The 22,039-nt window shown below is 39.7% G+C and overlaps 1 protein-coding gene and 1 long non-coding RNA gene across 2 annotated transcripts; one reads left to right on the forward strand and one right to left on the reverse strand.

The window, feature by feature from the left end:
• Positions 1–10,650: 10,650 nt before the first annotated feature.
• LOC120433760 (oocyte zinc finger protein XlCOF6-like) lies at positions 10,651–13,944 on the reverse strand (the record flags this gene model as incomplete). Its single annotated transcript, XM_039600616.1, has 3 exons — positions 13,934–13,944; positions 11,295–13,254; positions 10,651–10,974 (listed from the first exon to the last, which is right to left on the reverse strand). Coding segments are annotated over exons 1-3 (2,295 nt in total), but the record flags the coding sequence as incomplete, so codon positions are not given.
• A 4,746-nt stretch (positions 13,945–18,690) lies between these two features.
• On the forward strand, positions 18,691–22,020 carry LOC120438209. Its single transcript, XR_005611721.1, has 3 exons — positions 18,691–18,846; positions 21,304–21,462; positions 21,679–22,020. It is a non-coding gene; the product is annotated as an uncharacterized LOC120438209 (long non-coding RNA).
• The last annotated feature ends 19 nt before the right edge of the window (positions 22,021–22,039 follow it).

A 22,039-nucleotide genomic window follows, 5' to 3' on the forward strand; every position in this document is an offset into this window, starting at 1 on the left:
CTGTGACGGACAATGGCTCTAATTTTGTCAAGGCCTTCAAAAAGTACCAGCCAGTTGAGGAGGATGACTCTGAGGATGACTCTGAGGATGATGAGGACGAGGTAACTTTTACAAATATGAACGATGCCTTAAAAAACAGTGTTGGTGATGATAATGACAACGATGATGATGTAGGTGTGATGATCACTCTGCCACCACACCACAGATGTGCATCACACACATTAAGTCTCGTTTCTTGTAATGATGTTGACAAGTGGCTACTTTCACAAACAGAAACAAAGGCAGTATATAGAAGCGCTGCCACAAAGTGCACAGGGTTATGGAACAAGGCCAGTCGTTCAACAGTGGCTGCAGAGACAGTGGATGGCATTATTGGAAAGAAACTGCTGGTTCCTTGCACTACAAGATGGAATTCGTTTTATGATTCCTTGGCTCGAATCTGTGAGATTTCTCTGCTTGAGCTGAACGCCATCTTCTCCAAGTTTGGGTTGACAGCCATGACCGAGCGGGAACATCGGTTCATCAGGGAGTACTGCACTGTCATGAGGCCACTTACAGTGGCCCTGGACATTGTTCAGGGAGAGGACCACACTTTATATGGGATACTCCTGCCCGCACTGGAGACATTGATGTTTAAAAAAAAGTGAAGATGCTCTCTTGGCTGCTGTGACTCTGCCCAAGTTCAAACTACGTTGGCTGTGGACACAGGAAAGGAAGGACAAGGCCAAGGCAAGTCTGCTGGCAGAGTAATTGGAGTAACGGAAAATTGTCCTTGACGAAGACCAACGAGCAGGTACAGCACACCAACATGCCAACTTAGCACAGACTCAGCCACAGAGGATGGCTTTTTTTCCTTTGAAGATGAGGACGACACCTCTGCTACTTCACAAAGTCAAGTCATAGATTATTTCAAATCAGGATCACGTGGAATGGACTCTCTGAACAGATATGCGCTGATAAAGAATATTTCACTCAGATACAATGCAGCCACGCCATCCAGTGCCCCAGTAGAAAGACTGTTTAGCCTGGGAAAGCTCGTCTTCTCCAAAGAGTAACAGACTCTCTGATGAGAAATTTGAGAAGCTCCTTGTTTTGAGATACAACCACTGGTTTAATGGCTAGGAAGAATGAATGTAAGGGGTTTGTGGATGTGGCAAATAAGAATTATTCTTGTTTTAAAAAAGCAGAGGACATTAAAACAGGAAGCTCTAATATACCTCTACTGCAAGAAGAGCACGTTTGACTTCAAATAGATTGTAAATGGCCATGGAGTTGACACTTTGTATTACCTGTTTACAGTTCTATACCTTATAAAAATGTTTTAGTTTTATTATACAGTGTACTTTTTCAGTATTAAATTGAAATCACCTCAACTATTTACTTTTGCATGGAGGAAAATACTTGTTTAGCCAGAGTTCTCTAAAGCTGTTACAGTTTGGCTCATTTAATTTGCACTACATTGTTTAAAAAACGTAATTTAATTTAATACTTATTTGTTAGCCAGTTAAAGCCTGTTTATGTGCAATAAATATCAAAGGTTCTGACACATCTGTTGTGTTATATTGTATTATTTATTACAAATTAAAAAAAAAAATTCTCTCTACAAATATAAAATATTACTTGATTGGTGTTTTGTCATATTATCACAGTAATGTTTAAATAGTTTGTATACATATATATTAATGTTTACTGTTAGTTCCTTCTGTTAAGTGCATATTTACTTCAATTATATATTTAGTTTTATAACAGAGAGTTGCATATATATTTTAGTATGTTCAAGTATGTTTAGTCATTTATTTTTTATTATTTTAGTAACTTTGATTAAGACTGGATCCAAGTTGTTTTACACATTTAAACATTTTTTAAAGTAACGCAATAGTTACTTTTCCATATACAGCCTAAAGCACAGACAGCAGAGCAACACAGAGACGGACAGAGAGAAACAGCAGAGGGGAAAAAGTGCTGGGGTGTCCTCTGGTTCCCTAATATATAGGGACCAGTATCCCTGCCCTCTGCTGCTGGGTAACTTTCCCACCCATCCTCCGGCCAAACACAGCTGCAGGGGTCATGTAGCGGCCAAGGTCTTGGCCAAAGGCCAGTCAGGACTCTGGCTACCCTTTGGCTTTGGCTTTTTACAAAAGGTCATGACACGGTCAAACGTCACACATTAATCCTAATTATTAAATCTTAATACCTTAACACCTCACCTTAATATACCACGTGAAAGTTAAAATATATATGTTCAGTGCAGATAGATATATAGTGTATATAGTTACATAGGTATACATGTCACACAAAAATCCACCACATAACATAAAAACCAGCTGGAAATGTTTTAATGTTATGTTACAGCTTTGAATGTTTTATCAGAAAAATTCTTCATTTGGTTTTGAGGAACATAAGATCATTTTAATCTTCACTTCAGTTTGTTCTGAGTTTTTAGATTGAAGTGTTTGATTCATTTTAAATGATGGTTAAACTCTCGTGCTGCCTTTGATGAGCCTTGTGGAGTCATAGTATCAATATTATTTATTAGATTATACTTTGTGTTACTCTCATAGATTTTCTGGCTCTGTGATAAAAACACTCATACAATACAATACAGCTTTATTTATATAGCACATTTAAAACCAAAGGTACACCAAAGTGCTATACATTAAGACAAACAGGTTAAAACATGACAGATACACACACAGAAGAGTCAAAACTTCTATCATATAAATAAAGATTTATTTACAATATGTTCACTTTATAAACAGTAACATTAGGAAAAGTAGAAAACTGCACATTGTAACTATGAGCATCCAGAGTTAAAGTCTCAGGACTTTGATTTTTAAACTCAGTGTGATGAGCAGAGCTGCAGCAGCTGCTGTCAGTGTGAGTGCAGCATAGAGGCCGATCCTTCCTCGACTCTCTGTCTGTGGGTTCACTGTTGGAGTTTGATGTTTGGGCTCATCAGCAGCTGCTGGAAAGGACAGAAAATATTCTTTTATCCCAAATGTTCATAAAATCTATTCAGCAAAGTTTATTATCCTAAAGTTTAACTAAAATATGACACTCAGTTTTAAAATTTTATGACATCAACTTACCAGTGATGCTGAGTTTACAATCTTGAAAGCTGCTGCCATGATTTGTCTGCACTTCACATCTGTACAGACCCGAGTCATTACTCCTGAGTCTGGACAGTTGAAGTCTGATTCGTCCTTCTCTGAGGGCGTCTTTGTCACTCTGGACTCGTCCTGAAAACTTTTCATGCTGAGACTCTGACACCTCAACACCTTCATGAACCTGATACAGGTCTGAGAGTTGATCAGCTATCAGGAAACAGCAGATAAAAAGAGTTTTGGTGGATCTGTCAGGTTTGGTGGTGAACGTCCACTCCAGTGTGATGTTGTGGTTCTCCTCTGCCTGATAGCAGGTCTGTGTCACATTGACTACAAATGATGCTGTTGAGGAGACAGAGAGGGAAAGAGAGGAGCAGACACACTGAGAACTGGAACAAATCTGTTGTTGAGCTTTATTTGGAGTTCATAAAGTGAAGCTGTAAACTAACCAGAGACACATGAGGTGAGGATGATGAGCAGCAGGATCCTGCAGATCATCTTCTCCCTGTGAGAGGAGACAGAGGTGAAGAGTCATCAACACATAAGGTCAAAGGTCAGTCAGTACAGCTAGAAGAAGGAAAATCTACAGTCTGACGGATGTAATCCTGTTCGTGATCCTGATTATTACACTGACTGACCAAAACTACATGAAGTAAAACCAGAAGAAAAACCTGCACTTTCATTTACTCTGAAAATATTTTTATAGTCTTAAAAGCTGCAGATTTTATTTTCTGTCACAAGTTGTTTTGAATAGCATTGGGCAGTAAGAAAACATTTTAAAATATTTTTACTTTTATTTGTACAATTTTTTTGTTTCTATAGCTTGTTTTCTATGATGTGTTTCATTCCAACATGCATAAAAACAAACCAACTCTTAAAATCTATTTTTTTATCCATCTTAATCCTCAGCATTAAAACATGATCAAAAAAGATCAGAGGCTCTGTTTTGTATTTAAAATTAAAATAAAATGTACATTTGTTTTTGTTTGTTTGTTTCTCCTTTCAGTTTGATGGTTGGTTTGATGGTTTCAGTTTGATGGTTAGTATGTGGACTCACATAACACATAACTCAGGTGAACTGCAGCTGTAAACTTTGCCTCGACACGTCGCACAGACAGACCAGAAAGATCTGCTCTTATCTGGCAGTAAATCTCAAACCATGATGCTGTTTGTGCAGGAAGAAAAACAAATACTGGAAAACCAGGGTGGGACAAAGCTTAGAGGTTAGAGCAGTGAGCTATAACAGGCAGGTTTCTGGTTTCTAGTCTCTCCATAAACAGGAGAGAAGCCAACGAACAGAGAGAAAAGTTTCCCAGCACTGCTCATTACTGTTATAGTGAATGCTTCCAGTTGCATAAAAAGAAGATGTCTTCATTTCTTCAGAGGAAAAAGTAGTTGCTCACTGGGTTGCTCACCGAATTTGTTCCTTCCATGAAAGAGGAGTTTATAAACAGTTAAATACCAGAATGCGCCTTTAAGGCCAAAGTGAAATCCAGCTGATTAAAAAGTTCATTCTCGCTCACAGTGGGAGCGTCTGATCTCGAGGAAAAACTCAGATGGGTGTGAAAAATTTTATTGACCAAAACACATCAGTTATGATTCATCATCACATTCAATGTGTGAAATTAGTTAAAGTGGAAGCAAACAGAAATGTACCTGCAGCTCCAAAACACACTCTGCTTCTAAGTTACTCGGTGATGTCATTATGAGGGCGGACAGCGCAAGACTTCAGATGTGAGCTGAAGACTGTTCATCCAATCACAGGTCAGAAACGACACCTGTGTTTCTGTGCTGAGCAACAAAATGAATTTCTCTGAACTTGAAGCCTCATAAAGGTGCTCTGAGTTCAGCGCTGCTTAAAGACAGAAACAACCTGAAGCTGCAAACAGATGTTTGTTTACAGCAGCTTACACAATTAGAAAACTCTTACTTTATCTGCATCCGCCTATCAGTATATGTGATGATAATCACAGGACTGTTTTAATGAACTGCACTTAAATAATCCTTTAAACTGATAACCAGGAAAAAAACCAAGATAGTAGAAAATAAAATACTTACTCCAGGTATCTCTGCTTTCAGCTGCTCGTTGCTCATGTTGTCCAAACAGTGGATCCATCATTGTTTGCTCCAACACACCAGCTTTTCTAGCATGACTGAATGCACCTTATATAACAAGAGAGGAAGAGGAGCAGCAAAGAGGAGTAGCAGCGCTGCCTGCCCCTGGCCTCTCCTCTTTTATCTTGTCTCATGTCTGCAAGGAAACCTTTCATATCCGGTGTTTGTAGTGTCCTTCTTCAGCTCTGTGATATGTTTGTGTGACATAGTGTGTCCACAGGTTACAGACCAGCAGAGATGGGCAGTAACGCGTTACTTGTAACGCGTTACTGTAATCTGATTACTTTTTTCAAGTAACGAGTAATGTAAGGGATTACTATTGCAAAAACGGTAATTAGATTACCGTTACTTTTCACGTAGGAACGCTGCGTTACTGCGTTACTAAAACCGTGATTTTTTTTTGAGAACGTCTCATGACAGTGACGTAAGCGAGTGCGCGACGTTCGTGACAACAGCTGTCTGCAGATCATAATATATGGAGTGCGGGACAGAGTGTAGCATGCAGCGTTTAAAGCGTGGAAGTACTGACCTTATTTTGAGTTTGATTCCATAAAAAGTGACAAAAACATTAGTGTCCGTTATGCGTGGGAAGAAAACTTCTTTTTACAGCGAAAAAACCCCTAAACTTCCAAGCAAGCACCGAGTGTACTACGACGTAATGTGAAATTCACAGAGAAACTCGCGGATTCTTCCACTGACCGCTGCAGCACACCTGCACCAGGGTAAACCTCCGCCTACCCCAGTCCTGCTTTACAGGTGAAAATAGAGCAACAGGACCGCTAGTCTTTGATTTTATTTATTTTCTGCTGTGTTTTACTTTCATCTATTTGAAAGAGTGAGTGTAAAAACAAAAAAATATTTTATTTTATGTGCTGGAATGTGCAGAAAATAGGTTTAAATGTTAAACAAATTTCTTCCAGTCAGAGAATGTTGCATATAATTTAATTTTTGCTTGATGCATAAAGTTAAAAGATTAAAACTAATAAAACAAGTTTTAAAAAGAGACTTTTCCATTTGATTACATTTTGTATGATGAATTATGCAGAAAAAGTAGAATTGGGCTGAAAGATCTATCGCTTTATCACCTATTCAGGTTGTAAATCGTGTTTTTAAAAAGTAACTAAGTAACTAAGTAACTAAGTAACTAATTACTTTTGAAAATAAGTAATCAGTAAAGTAACGGGATTACTTTTTGGGGGAAGTAATCAGTAATTAGTAACTGATTACTTTTTTCAAGTAACTTGACCAACACTGCAGACCAGTGTCGGGCAAGTTACTTTGAAAAAGAAATTAATTATAGTTACTAGTTACTTTGTCAAAAATGTTACTGAGTTACAAGATTCTAAAAGTAATTAATTACTTATAAAGTAACTATTGCGATACTAAAAAATGTTTAACCCTCTGGGGTCCAGTTATGTTATGTACAGTTATGTTTTCATTTTGACAAACTGTATTGATCTAAAATCAGACAAAAATGATAAAATCAGAGTAGAAAAAGTTATATTTTTACTGTAACAACCACAAACATGTTTAATGAATCATATTTCATAACTTTAAATCCAAATATAAATTGTCAATTTTAAAATCATATGCACAAGTTTGCAAACCACACAGTTATTTGCAGCCATTTACCTTTTGTCCCTTTTTCAAGGGGCGTTAGTAACGATTACTTGTAACACCGTTATTCCCATCACTGTTAGAGACACATTTGAGGACATTAACTTGATGTGAACACTTTTAGCAAACCGTCATTTCTGCCACTCTCCTTGTACCTGAACATGTACTATGATGCAGGATATATTTTTAGTATAAATATTAATAATGGGAGGCTGACTTTTGAATGATTATAAAGATTTAAACCCAAGAAAGAATGATTTTGAATATGTAAACTCATACTGTGTCTTTACTTGTTTGACTGCTTTCATTGTTCAGCGAAGAGCTGAACAAGTAAATCTTTCCACCTCCACAAAACTCAAATAGACTCAGTTTGCAAACAAGCCCTGACTGCTGCTGGCAGATACTCTGCATACCTGACAGAGGTTCCCTGGGGAATACCCGGGGATTTCCTCAGGTTAGTGACATCAGGGCACTCCTTGATCTGAGATAACTCCTCACACACCTGAGGACAGAAGTCCTGACTTACAGCATTCCAGAGAATATTTCAGCCATGTTTGCTGTGTACTTTGATGATGTAGATTTAAGGCCACACTGGAAGCTTCCACTGTCAGAAGAAGGTTAAAGTTAATAATGGCGTCCTGTAGACATTTACTAGAGTTAAAAAGTATGTTTAAAGGCACGTGGCTGTGGCAGCTGCTGCTGATGGACGAGGGAGAAATGGATTAACAGCTACTATAGGCCCATGTGTGGTTACTTTGCAGCTGCTGCATTTGCCAGAGCTCGTTGGAGTAAGCTGGTGATGGAGGCTAAACATGAACACACTGTCTTCATCCACTGAAAAAGCTGCTTTGCAAAAGCACCTGTTCAACAGACTCGAGCAAATGATCAGACATGTTCAAAAACAGTGAAATGATTAACTGGACGATACAAACCAATTTATTTAAAACACAGCTTTGAAGTGAAAATGTTATTAATCACTGAAAGTGCAGAGATACTGACTGAACCAGCACACTGCACTGAAAGTGGTGACGAATATTTAAAAGTGACTGTTTGGATTCATTTAACCTAAATAATTAAAAATCAGTAAATAAATGAAAAATGCATGTTTGAAAATGAGAATAGGATGAAAATAATAATCTGATATGCCGAGGATTGAAGAAAGAGGAAAGTACATGGTAAGTAAAGGAGTATTTTAATCTGTGCGTTCAGTTTGATTTGGTCCAGTGAGCTCACAGCGCCTCCAGCAGGTGGATTCTAGTACTGTTTGTTTTAAAGGCTGTGAACAGTTTTCTTCTCTGCTGACAGTGTCTGCTTGGAGCCAAGTGTTACTGTTTTTTTGTGATCCTGGATCTGATTCCGAAGTTGGTCAACTCTTGGTCTGGATTTTGTCAGAATAAATTTGTTTTCCATCTTGTACACCTGAGTACTTTAGCGAATGAAATTACAAACTTGGAAAGTTGGATAAATCCACACACACACACATACAAACAGTATGGAGATGATAACTTGACATTCGTTTGTGATGAGCTCATTGAGTATAAGTATAGAGAGGAGAAATTCCTACTTCTCATTCATGTACTCTGCATTGTGCATCGTGTTGAAACTGTCCACATCTGTCCTTGTAAAATTATTATTTCTTTTAAGAATAAATAGCTGAGAAAAAAAAACATCAAAGTTGAGGTAAGTGGTTACTGTTCACCACAACTAAACAGTATTGTGTTTTGTTTTGTTCTTTTTAATCTGAAATTAGTTTCCGAGGGTCAAATTTGATTGAAAATTAAGAATTGGAAAAAATTAAGCCAACAACCAAGTGTCAAAAAAACTGTGATGCCTCTAAAGGCCACTTAAGGCCGGTTCTAAAAACAAGTCAGTCCCTAAAGCCAGTTTAACCTTTGACGTATATACAATATTACAAGATAACACAGTCTGAGTAGAAGCAACAGGATGACTGCAGTAGTAGCTGACATTAACAGGTTATCTGGAAGTTACAAAGAGCAGCTGACCTACATTTGCTCGCTTTTTCAAGACAGTATTTAAATAAACATGCCTGTTACCCACCGCATAGCTGGACTGGCCATTGGGCATACCGGGCATTTGCCCGGTCCGATGATGATTTTTCATTTTTATGTTTGTTTGTTTTTGTAACGGTATAAACAATGAAAGGTGGTGGATTAGCCAATTGGTCATGATCAACTCTGGGCTGGACCAATTACAATACATCTGTATTGAGGGGAAAAGGAACGTGATTCGTCCCGAACTTCAGCTAGAATGAAAAAAAGACACAAAGCTGGGGTTATTATGACAGTGTACATCACTGTCACAACAGCGTTTGTTTTAGTTCAAAGGCTTTATGGTTTTTCCTATAATACCTGGTGGTGTAGTCAGTGATTTTTTGTCAGTTCAGCCTGATATATTATGTTTAACCCGAGTTCCCACCCGGTCAGCTGGTGGGTAACAAGCCTCTCCGAAAACGTTAGAGCACTTATGGAAATATGTGATGTCTTGATAAATCGAGCAGATATTTGAAGTTTACACAGCTACATTCATACAAAATATCTTAAAAGTTTACTTTGTGACCCAGAAAGAGTAATATTTCAAACTCCACCACTCTGTGTTCCTCCGCCACTGCCTCGTTTGAGTTTTGGACGAAATGGATTCTGGGATATTGCATTTCGTCATTTTGAGCTGATTGGAGACCAAAACAGCCAATCAGATATTTTTTTGCATCCAAGTCTGTAGTGCACCCATTTACATTCAGAGATGCATGCAGCCAGTTCATTTCAGCATTAACCAGCTTTCTACCAACAGCAGGACAAAAACAGCAGATTCGATCATGGAGACACTGAATCTGCTAAACTAATTAAAACATTGTAAGTGCAGGTCTTCAGTTTACGTTTCTTTGTGAAAACAGCACAGCAAAGGAGACTCTGTGACGTTTTGGTATAAGGGATAAATCTTCTGACCGAACCTGCTGGGACTGTGTGAGGTCCTGAGGCTAAGAGTAAGGATTTATCCACAGGAGAGCTGCGTTCTTACAAACCATCCCACTGTGTAAACCTGACATCTGTGGAACAGCTGAGCTGTATGATGTGTACAAGGACACAAAACATTATTTACCATCAGATCCCGAGCCCTCCATGTGTTAATCAAGAAACTGCTGCTGTGCTACATCCATAAATAATGAATAAATTAGGAGCTAAAGCTAAAAGGACAGTTTATTTGTTCCAGCTTCATGTGAACACATTCAAGAACATCACAGATGAAAGAAACATTAACAACTTCTACACTACATAAAGCAAGAAAAATAGTTTTTCTTTCAGGTGGTTTCAGAAAAACAAAAACATCAAACAGCTCCAAGACTCTCTTTGAAAGAACTAAAAACCTTTATTCTCATGGTCCAATCATGAGTGAACTCCCCGATGAAGCCTTGTGTGCTAAAACATGTCAGAGTTTTAAAGGTTAAACATGAGTTTCCAAAACGTTTTGCTGGAGAACAATGAACTATTTGACTGAGTTTCAATTATTTACAGACGAGCAAAACCAGGAGAGAGAAAAAAGGACAAAACTGACTCAGTAAAACGACAGAAAATAAGATCCCATGTGCATCTGTATTATGTAGAAGTTCAGCCCAGCAACCAGTTCAGTTCAACACAAGTTTAAATGATTCTATCTGAACTCTGTGGAGCCTGATCTCAAGCTTTTTGAGTCTGACTCTGAAACCAGAGGATCTTTCTGTCTCTTCAGATTCACTGTGATCCAGTGATGGGAGTGATTTCAGCCCTGAGTGATCACGCTGATGTTTGTGTGGTTGTGTGTGCTTGTGTGGTTTCTCTCCTGTGTGGACTCGTTTGTGTGTTTTAAGGTCACCTGCAGTGGTGAAGGATGACCCACACTGATCACAGAGGTGCTTTTTAACCCCACTGTGAATCAGTTCATGTCGTTTTAAGTCACGTGATGTGGTGAAGCTTCTCCCACATTCTTTGCAGTATTTCAGTTTGTCTCCAGTGTGTCTGTGTTGATGTGTTTTTAGGTCAGCTTGGCAACTGAAAGTTTTTCCACAGAGGTCACAACGAAAGTCTTTCCCACCACCACAGTGATGACAGGGTTGAGAACTGGATCCTTCTGTGTCGCTCTGCTTCTAAACAAAGACACAAAGACAGTGTAAGTCAGTCCTTCAACACTTTTATCCTGAACGTCGCCTGAAATAAAGAGCATCTCTGCAGACGTCCAATTACATTTGACTGTTTCAGTTAACACACTCAGTTTACTGGGCTGCAATAACTACAATACTACCACCATAACACTACAGTAATAATAAAATTATAACTGAAATGAAAATCTGAATTATCACTCAGAGCTGCTTTTCCATGCAGTAGAATTGCTAACATGCTAACACAGTTTAATGAGCAGAGTTGTTCCACACAGTCAGGCTAAAATGATAACAATATAAATACATACCTCACAGTAACTGCACTTGTAGAGTCTCTTTCTGGTGTGGATCTGTTGGTGTCGTCTCAGGTAATGTGGAGATTTAAAAGTCTTCTCACACAGGTCACATTTATAAGGTCGTCCCTCAGTGTGGGTAAACATGTGTCGTTGTAACTTTCCGTCTGTTGTAAACTCTTTGCTACATTGTTCACAGCAGTGCACATCATGTCTGGTGTGAATGCGTAGGTGTGTATTTTGGTGCCCTCTCTGGGTGAAAGTTTTTCCACAGATGTCACAGCTGTATGCCTTAATTCCAGAGTGGGTAACTAGATGCCTCTGTAAGTGACCCCTTTGAGTAAAAGCTCTGCCACACTGATCACAGCTGTACGCTTTAACTCCACTGTGGATGAGTTGGTGTTGTTTTAGGGAAATCTTCAAGGAAAAAGACTTTCCACACAAGTCACAGCTGAACGGTCTCTCTCCAGTGTGGATGACCTGATGCTGTTTTAGTTTAGCCTTCTCAGTAAACTCCTTCCCACACTCGTCACAGCTGTATGCCTTAATTCCAGAGTGGGTAAGTAAATGAATCTTTAAGCTGCTACTGTGAGTAAAAGCTTTGCCACACTGATCACAGCTGTACGCTTTAACTCCACTGTGGATGAGTTGGTGTTGTTTTAGGTGAGACTTCCTGGAAAAAGACTTTCCACACAAGTCACAGCTGAACGGTCTCTCTCCAGTGTGGATGACCTGATGAAGTTTTAGTTTAGCCTTCATAGCAAAATCCTTCCCACACTCGTCACAGCTGTATGCCTTAATTCCAGAGTGGGTAACTAGATGACTCTGTAAGCTGCCACTGTGAGTAAAAGCTTTGCCACACTGATCACAGCTGTACGCTTTAACTCCACTGTGGATGAGTTGGTGTTGTTTTAGGGAATCCTTCCTGGAAAAAGACTTTCCACACAAGTCACAGCTGAACGGTCTCTCTCCAGTGTGGATGACCTGATGAAGTTTTAGTTTAGCCTTCTCAGTAAACTCCTTCCCACACTCGTCACAGCTGTATGCCTTAATTCCAGAGTGGGTAAGTAAATGAATCTTTAAGCTGCTACTGTGAGTAAAAGCTTTGCCACACTGATCACAGCTGTACGCTTTAACTCCACTGTGGATGAGTTGGTGTTTTTTTAGGGAACTCTTCAAGGAAAAAGACTTTCCACACAAGTCACAGCTGAACGGTCTCTCTCCAGTGTGGATGACCTGATGAAGTTTTAGTTTAGCCTTTACAGCAAACTCCTTCCCACACTCGTCACAGCTGTATGCCTTAATTCCAGAGTGGGTAAGTAAATGATTCTTTAAGCTGCTACTGCGAGTAAAAGCTCTGCCACACTGACCACAGCTGTACGCTTTAACTCCACTGTGGATGAGTTGGTGTTTTTTTAGGGAACTCTTCCTGGAAAAAGACTTTCCACACAAGTCACAGCTGAACGGTCTCTCTCCAGTGTGGATGACCTGATGAAGTTTTAGGTTAGCCTTCTCAGTAAACTCCTTCCCACACTCGTCACAGCTGTATGCCTTAATTCCAGAGTGGGTAACTAGATGCCTCTGTAAGCTGCCACTGTGAGTAAAAGCTCTGCCACACTGATCACAGCTGTGCGCTTTAACTCCACTGTGGATGAGTTGGTGTAGTTTTAGGTGAGACTTCCTGGAAAAAGACTTCCCACACTCGTCACAGCTGTATGCCTTAATTCCAGAGTGGGTAACTAGATGACTCTGTAAGCTGCTACTGCGAGTAAAAGCTCTGCCACACTCGTCACAGCTGTATGCTTTAACTCCACTGTGGATGAGCTGGTGTAGTTTTAGGTGACCCTTCCTGGAAAAAGACTTTCCACACTGATCACAGCTGTATGCCTTAATTCCAGAGTGGGTAACTAGATGCCTCTGTAAGCTGCTACTGTGAGTAAAAGCTCTGCCACACTGATCACAGCTGTACGCTTTAACTCCACTGTGGATGAGTTCGTGTTGTTTTAGTTTAGCCTTCACAGCAAAATCCTTCCCACACTCGTCACAGCTGTATGTTTTCTCTCTCTTTCTTCTGTGAGGTTTGTCGGCCTCCTGAGAGCGCTGACTTCTTGGTCCATGTTGGTCCTGCAGTGACAGAGATACAAACAGAGGCAGTGAGTGAAATGCAGTCGTGGAACAACCTCAACCTTCAAACTCCCTCCATTAACACTAGTTTTAAACCTGAAGGTGGAGGGTGGCACCAAACACCTTAAAGGTCTCTTATCCCCACCTGCTGGTAATAGTAACACATTACATCCAACCTGGTGCTAAAAATAATTCATGACTGTTCAAACACTAAAATCATGCCCATCCCTCCTGATTGTATGTACACCAGTGTTGGGTAAGTTACAATAAATTAATAACTTAGTTACATTACTAGTTACTTCTATCAAAAGTAACTCAGTTCAAGTTACTCGTTACTTTCAAAGTAACTAGTTACTAAGGAAAGTAACTTTGGTTTTACTCAGACTTCTCTTGTTAATGTGTTGATTCCGTAACTGGATACCCAGCGAGAGTTCCAGTCTTCTAGCTTGCTTACTTGCCACAAGTGCACTGTGCCACCTACCAATAGAAAGGAAAAGATAATGTGCATATTTCCACGAGAGAAATCCCACGCCTGGACCATCGTTGATCGCGGCCATGATTCTAGCCTACGTCACAGCGTCATGTGCGCTTTTTACATCCAACACAAAAACTGCAGTCGTGGTGCTTTTGATTGTACTCAGAACTCGGAAATTCTGCCTTCTGAATAGGAAGATGTAGGTAACACCAGACTGCAGATGAGCTGCATACAGAGCTGGACTGGGACAAAAATCGGCCCGGCATTTTGACTAGAGACCGGCTGTCATGATCCTGGGTCTTTTGACCCAGTGTTGTAAGTCTGAGTTTATTTTGTTCATTAGGTTATCTAAGTTCATTTGTTTATTAGATTCCCCTTGTGTATCCAACCCCTGTTAAGTCTCCCTTGTCCTTCATGTGTTTCATGTCTGTGTTTCTTATGTTGTCATGTTTTGCGTTTCATTATACTTCCCATTTTATTTTGAAAGAGGTCCTGTGTTCCTGCATTTTGTTTTACTCTTCCCTGTGACGTTGTTATGTTCATGTTGTGTCTACTGTGACTTTCTGTCCCATGTTTCAGGTCCCTATGTTCTGTCTCCCCAGTCTGTTAAGTTTACATGTCTTGAGTCAGTCTGTGTGTTTCCTGTTTTACTTTCACAGTCTATGTCCTATGTTAATGTTTCTAAAAAAAAAAGGATCCTGGTGTTATTTGTCTCTCAGAAACAGTTCATAAATTCCCTTCAACTCATTCATGTCACCTAAAAGGTAAACCTGTTTCCCCATCACCTGTTCAGCTCTGATGATACAGTAAGGACATCTCCTGGTTTCATCTTCATGTTTCCCTCTCACCAGATAACCAAACCGATATCATGACCAGCAGCTTTACAGCTGTGGCTCCAGCAAACATCAGCTGATACTAGAAATTAATATTAAATAAATTCTAACAACAGCTGATCAAACGCGGTGCTGTTGTTTAACGCAACATCCACTGGTTTCTTCTTTCTGGCGCAAAGTGGGCGATAAACAAAGAGAGAATAGCCGATCAGCTGATCATTGATCAGTTTCATGATTGAAGTAGAAATGGGAGAGGGAGGGGGAGAGAATGAGAGAAGAAGAGGCAGCTGTGCAGCAAAGACACAGAATAACTTTAGCTTTGTGTCTTTTTCATTGTAGCTGAAGTCCGAGACAAACTGTTCCTTTTCACCTCAATACGAAACGCGTAATATTTCCTCTGAATATGAGACGATTCCGTTTTTTAGGGGCCGGTTGGCAACTCTAATAATTAACCTTATGAACAAAATAAAGTTCAACATCAGTAACATAGCACCCACCCAGCTGTATAGAAACCCCGTCATGCTAGCTAGCACGCAGTACGAAAAAGTCAGCATAACGAAAATAAACTCCACCTAAACTTGGTTTATATCTGACCCAGATAGACTGCAGGTCATAACTTCTTACCTGAAGTTCAGTTCACCTGACACTCGGACCGGGGGCCACTTCGGGTCTCTCCTCTTGCCTCCCCTTTCCCTCATCCACCTGCTGGCCTGCACCACTTGCTAATGCTCCGCGATGCCACCACACGAAGTAACGCATAACGAGCCTATCTAAATCCCAGTAACGAGTAACACATTCCTGGTTTTGGCATAATACCTAGTTACCGTGCTCGTTACCACAATAATAACGTGTAACGCGTTACTGTAACGCGTTACTTAATAACGCGTTAGTCCCAACACTGATGTACACACACACACACACACTTTTATATTATTTTATAATTTATATTATATTGTTGTTTCCTATTACATATTTCTATAATTTGTATAGATTTATACATAACTATTCAGTGATAATAAATCCTATGTTTGTGTATTTGTTTATTCATAAGGAACCCCATTAGCTTCCACAACAGATGTTGCTCGTCTTCTGTCAAATACAATCACATGGAGGAAAAAACATGGCGGGGACGGAGAATGAGAAGGGTGAAAGCGGATCGTTGAATGAAACAGATGAACCAGAATTGGTTTGTAAAAATGCAGCAACTTCACTGGTGTGGAACTGGTTTAGCGTTCGTCCGTCAGATATACAACAAAGCACTATTTGTGGTAGAGCATGCTAGCAGGCCGTCGTTATTACTGTGTTTTTTGTGGAGTTGTAAAGTATTTTGTCTAGTGTCAATTATATCGTCAGCTACATCGTTAACACAAATTTCAAATGTATATCGTGATAAATATTTATATCGCCCTGCTCTGTCACCTTCTGTGTTGAGCTCATTGTTTTCTCTGTAGTGGCTGAGCTGAGTCCAAGTAGCTGAAAATGTTCCTCTGCTGCTCCGTCAGACTCTTCTCCTCCTGCTGATCAGCTGGGACACAAAACAGATCTTTGTTAGGCTCCACACTGCACTGAAGAGTCAAAGTGTCTCATATGTTCACCTGACAAGACAAGGAACGCATTTTGTTTCCCGAGGTGGGCAACTTATTGGAAACAAACACAAAAGGTTTGAGCACTGATACCTGGCATTGCTGGCATTGAAAGATGCAATGGCAGCAATGTGGATGGTCAAGACTAAAACCCTGCTGTCTTTGCTTAATGATTGGTTTGAGTCTTGACCATCCACATTGCTGGCATTGCATCTTTCAATGTGTTTGTGGGTGGATTTGAATGCACCAGTGTAAGTGCAGTATTAACCCCGATTCTTTTGTCCCCATGATAGAACAGAGAAAACCGACTCATAGTGTGTTAAAACATTTATATTTCTTTTTATTCAATCATCTTCCGGAAGAGAGAGACCCCTGCACAGCCCAAACGCCGGTTGCAGGATCTCTAACATTAGAATCATAAACTGTGTCTCATATAATTATTATTTTGGTACTTTACACGTCACAGTTTTGACACAAACATTGCTTATATGGCAAAGTTCCTCTTTTCTGTCTGGCTTCCTGTATCTATTAATATGCTGTACAGCTCTACACTTCCTGTTTTCAGTCTGGGTGAGCACTTAGTTTGTGAGTCAAAAGTGGCCTTGCTTTACAAACCTTCATTATTAAAGTTCATAAAACAATATAATAAGAAAATAAGGATACTAAGGATATTAATTACATGACAGCAGCCACTCAGACTCTACTCAAAGGATTACCACAATTAACCTAACAGACCTACACCTTGGTTCACAGATTCACTTTGTCTAAGGTTTATTTCTGGGATTTCACACAACCCAGTATTCAGATCATGAATACATAATGGGCTTGGATTTACAACATTATGAATGAAATGTGCTCTATTTGGAAGCAGCATGTCCCCCTCTCCTTTCCAGGGGTTGTGTGTGAGACTTTAAATCATCAAACTGTAAATTACAAGTTGTAAATTGATCCCTTTACCCCTGGTCCTAAAATGAATATTTATTTTCTCACTCTTCTTATATTTATTGTTCGTTTACTTGCACTGCTGTAACTGGAGCCTCGTCGTCTCGTCTCTCTATATACTGGACTGTATGTAGCGGAGAAGTTTACTTTGACTTCAGCAGCAAGCAGGCGCACCGAGGGCTCTCGTGCTCACTTTTCGCGTATAGAAAATTTTGAAAAAACATCGGTGCAAATTATAAGTCTCTGTCATAATGTCTGGTGTTTTCGTGTTAGTTGGTTTGTTTTTATTTTGTTTTATTTTGCGAGTTGGTTATTAGATGCTGCTCCAGCCACACAGAGAATCCCCCGCCGCCCCGCCCTCTCCTCCCTGTGCCGCAAGCAGCAGGCGCACCTCGCAAACGGAGGGCGCCCTTACTCCCAGCAAATGGGCGATAGAAAACCGATCGGTGCCTATGACATTCCCAATATGCGCTGGCATGATGTCGGGGCAGCATGAGTACGAGCAATCTTTTTTTTTTTTTGCCGATGCCCGTGATGCCGCCCCCCACCACGATGCCGCCCCGGACAACCGCCCGTGTCGCCCGTATCTAAAACCGCTACTGCGTGGCTCACTTGCACTTCTAATCTATTCGTTTGCACACTTACACACACTCGGCTGTGGTTTCCTGTTTTGCTACACTCTGGAGAGCCTCGCCTTTAACGGTCTTCTCTCACAGAGAGCAACAGAAAACCTCACTCAGAAAACTTCGAAAAACTCAAGATTGACTGAACTCAGTTCAAAGTTACCTTGGCACTTACCTTTAGACGTGAGAGGTAGTGATGGTCCGCTTGAAGCTGAGGCTCCGGTGCGTGTGCCAAAAAGATCAACACACTGCTTCAGAATAGTGATGTGTCGGTCGCGAACGAAATGGCTCTTAGAGCCGAATCTTTGACGTGAACGACGGGAGCCGTGTTTTTTATTTTTTCTTTCTCTCACCCTCTCTCTCTCACTTTTTTCCCGCTTCACTCCGCACTTGAGCCTTGTGCTTTGCGCTGGGCAGAGGGGGGAGGGGTGGTAGTTACACTCAGCAGCACAGGAACAGAGCAGGAGGGAGAGAGAGAGAGAAAGAGAGCCAGGGATAACAACGTCACAATAGAAAGGTATAGTAATCATCCACAACTATTTTCAGTTGCAGATGATAAAGGATTCAGAAAGTTTATTCATGCAGGCCCATATGACAGAGAATATGCATCTTCTTTTTGTTTTCATATTTTAATTTATATTTAATTGTGTTGTGGTTTGCAGTGTTTTGTGTTGTTTCACTTTAAATTTGTTTAAAAGGAAAAAAGCTGAAATTATAAATAGTTAAAAGTTGAACTGTGACTAGTTGGTTTTTGTATTATATGATTTATTTATTACATTTTATATGGAGTGAATAAATAAAGGTATATTTACGGTGGCTCCTAGAGACAAAGCACGTACAAACTCCAAAACACGTAAAAACTCCAAAACACGTACAAAACACAACAGAAGTGCTCCAGGATGCTCGGCGCAGTGTTGAACTTTTGTTACCTAGAGCCTACACAGCCAGCAAGTACCAACGACCGGATTTGGTGTGTGGCAGTAGCAGGTAAATGAACATTTTTTTAAGTTATTTGAATATATATGAGTGCTTGTGTATAAATACACAAACAATACACATATGCTTTCAGTTGTGTAATTTAAGTGATCTAGGTAGCTCTGTTTTGGAAGTTCAGTTAACGCTAGAAATGGGTTTTGGAGTTTGCACGTGCTTTGTCTCTAGGGGCTGCCGCATATATTTATATATAAACATATATAAATAAAACCACGCTTCTTTTTTTTTTTTTACATTAGTAATTCCTTTTGTGCATAATTTTATATTATTGTTGATAATAAATTAATTAAAACAACAAAACAGCCTGAGAAGCCTTTTCGGAGACAAAAGAGCCGGCTCTTGTTAGTGAGCCGAGCCGAAAGAGCCAGTTCTCTAAAAAGAGCCGGAAGTCCCATCACTAGTCGTGTAATATGCTGGTATTGATATGATCAAAAATGAACTGATGAACTAATTAAAAATGTATTGTTTTATTTTTAAGCAGCAACTTTTTAGCATGCAATCAGTCCATGCCGTCCAGGACAGATTTGTAAACTGTGAATACAAAAATAGACTATTTCACAAAATTGCTCATTCAACAAATGTAAATAACAGCAAATTTTTGTTGTTGTAGGTGCACTGTCACAACTAGAAATGTGGGGGGAACTCCTCAAAATTGAAGGCAGAACAGGAAAATACATGGAAATAACAATTTTTCTTTAAGCACATCAGTAAAGGTCGATCCGGATACTTGATAACTGTTGGTATAGGTATGACATGAATTTGAATCTCCATTATCACAGGTTTTAATTGGGGGGCAACATGCAGATATACAGGAGGACTATAAACAGCAATTCCTATTGCATACAACTGTTTTAGAAAATACCAACAACACTGTTAATTTATCGCTTGCTGGTCTATAGACTTTACAGTGTGGATGGATGGAAAATCCATCTGGCTCCACTCTTGCTGAATTGGTGCTACAAACAACTCTGCGCTCGGCTTTCCTGGCTGTGTGTGGATTTATACTTACAAATTTTGACCCTATTTTTCTTCCTTTCAGCTGATTGGTCAATTTCATGTCAATCACCAATTAAACAATCCAATCAGAGAACATCTCCAAAGTTGATTCTGTTCATCTGGACGCGTTTTCAGTGGGAGAAAATGCTGAAAACGCTACGTCCAGATGAACAGAATCAACTTTTGCAGATTTACTTACCTGGATGATTGAGCATGCATCAAGACAATCAGAGAACAGATAGGTTTGGCTGTTGGAGGGCTGCTTCACGGAGCTTCAGGTCCTGGAAGAATAAATTCCCTTTTACATACCAGGCCAGCATTTTTCTTCATTACCATGAAGGAAAACAGTCTGTGTGTGTCCGAGTTCAGTGGTTTTTGTGTCACAGGGCTTATAATATGTGTAAAAATCTGGCCAGGGACCATCACATCACACTGCTATCATATTTTTCTGTTACTATCATGTTTCTTTTCTGAGATGTTGTTACTTTTATGACAGATGTAACGAGAAATCTTCCTGAAAGTAAAATGTTTTATTCTAATCAAATATTTGATTCTGATAACAGATAAAGATTTTTTTTTACTTTTGTTCTGCTATGATAGTTTATACAAATTTTGGCCAATTCCTATTTATTTTAATAGGCTTTAGCCCACAAAAAGTCGCCAGCGACAGGTTTTTCCAGACCTGTCTTGTCAAACCTGAGCTCTACCAGGGGCCCAACACGCCTGGACTTTTAGGAGAAAAGAGATGTCCGAAAATAAACCACAGGGTCAAATACTTGATTTTGTTCAGTGTTTTCGAATTGACTAATTTAAATATTTTATTCATGTACATTTTGATTGCCTTTTTCAGTAAAAACAGCAAAATTTCAATTTCTTTTTTTTTCTGTCATTAATCCTTGATTACACTCATATAGTATACAGTAGAGGAAAAAACCTACCAGATGTGTAAAGTAGTAGTAATACTGAAAAAGGGACAAAAGCACACACACTCACAGCTGATTTTATGACACTTTTACAGCTAAAACAATATATAATTCGGTTATCCTGCATAACATTATTGGGGATAAAGGGTTAAGGGAACATAATTAATTTTTTAGTTTAGCTTGTGTTTACTACCATTTTTTTTTTTATCACCACACAGTAAACATTAAGTAATATGTAAAGTGTCCATTTATCCTCCATGCCTGGTCCATTATCTTAAGCTTAGGCTGCTGCCCCCCGCAACCCAATCCGGTACTAAGTAGAGAGGCCCAGAGTTCGCTCTCTCCAGGCACTTGGTCCATCCTCCGGGGGGAATCCCAAGGCATTCCCAGGCCAGCTGAAAACATAGTCCCTCCAGCATGTCCTGGGTGTTCTGGGTCTCTTCCTGGTGGGACATGCCCAAAACACCTCACCAGGGAGGCATCCTAACCAGAGGCCAGGATCTAATCTGTCCTTTTTGTATGTTCCCCTCAGGTTGCTATGGTAGCAGATACAGGGAGAACAAGTGTAGACGATGCCACATGAAGGATGATGAAATTCCTCATATCACCTGAGCTGGCTGTGGAGTACAACATGCTTGGCCGACATGGGAAAAAAAGTTCAGAGATTTGCGTCTTTTTAATGTTGTGTATGGTAAGTTAGTTTCACTTGAGACATTTGAACTTTAGAAAACTAAACTTTTTTAATAAAGTGTTTGAAAGTGTAACTGAGATTGGTTATCATGCAATTTGTATACATTTTTTGAGGCAATAAAGTGAAATAAACATTGTTCTTTGTAAATCATCACCAAATGAAGTAAGCTAAGATTAACTTTACTTTGGCTTGCCCATTTTTCTTCTTCATTTGCAGAGACACTGAAGAAGAATTATTTAACATCAAAAGTCAACTTGCAAGAAGCAGAGAAGGCTCTGTCCAAGTGGTTCACTGGAGCTAAAGACAGAGGAGGACTGAGGGCTGCAAGGGTACAAAATAGACTTACGGCTCTGTAAAAAAAACAAAAAACGAAACCCTGCTGATTCAAGATAAACTTTTGAGTTTTCCATCTGACTTTTTCCCCATGTTGCTACAGTTCCAAATATCTAAGGAATTTTGCTGTAGTTTGACATTTCTAGTTTTTTAAAAGTTTACGCACTTTGGTATACAGTTACGTAAAATCACAGTTGTTGGACAAAATAAATGTGAAAAATGTTGTCTCCAACTGGGGAAAGCA

This window comes from Oreochromis aureus, linkage group 3 (genome assembly GCF_013358895.1).
Source record: "Oreochromis aureus strain Israel breed Guangdong linkage group 3, ZZ_aureus, whole genome shotgun sequence".
In the NCBI taxonomy this organism is placed as follows: domain Eukaryota; kingdom Metazoa; phylum Chordata; class Actinopteri; order Cichliformes; family Cichlidae; genus Oreochromis; species Oreochromis aureus.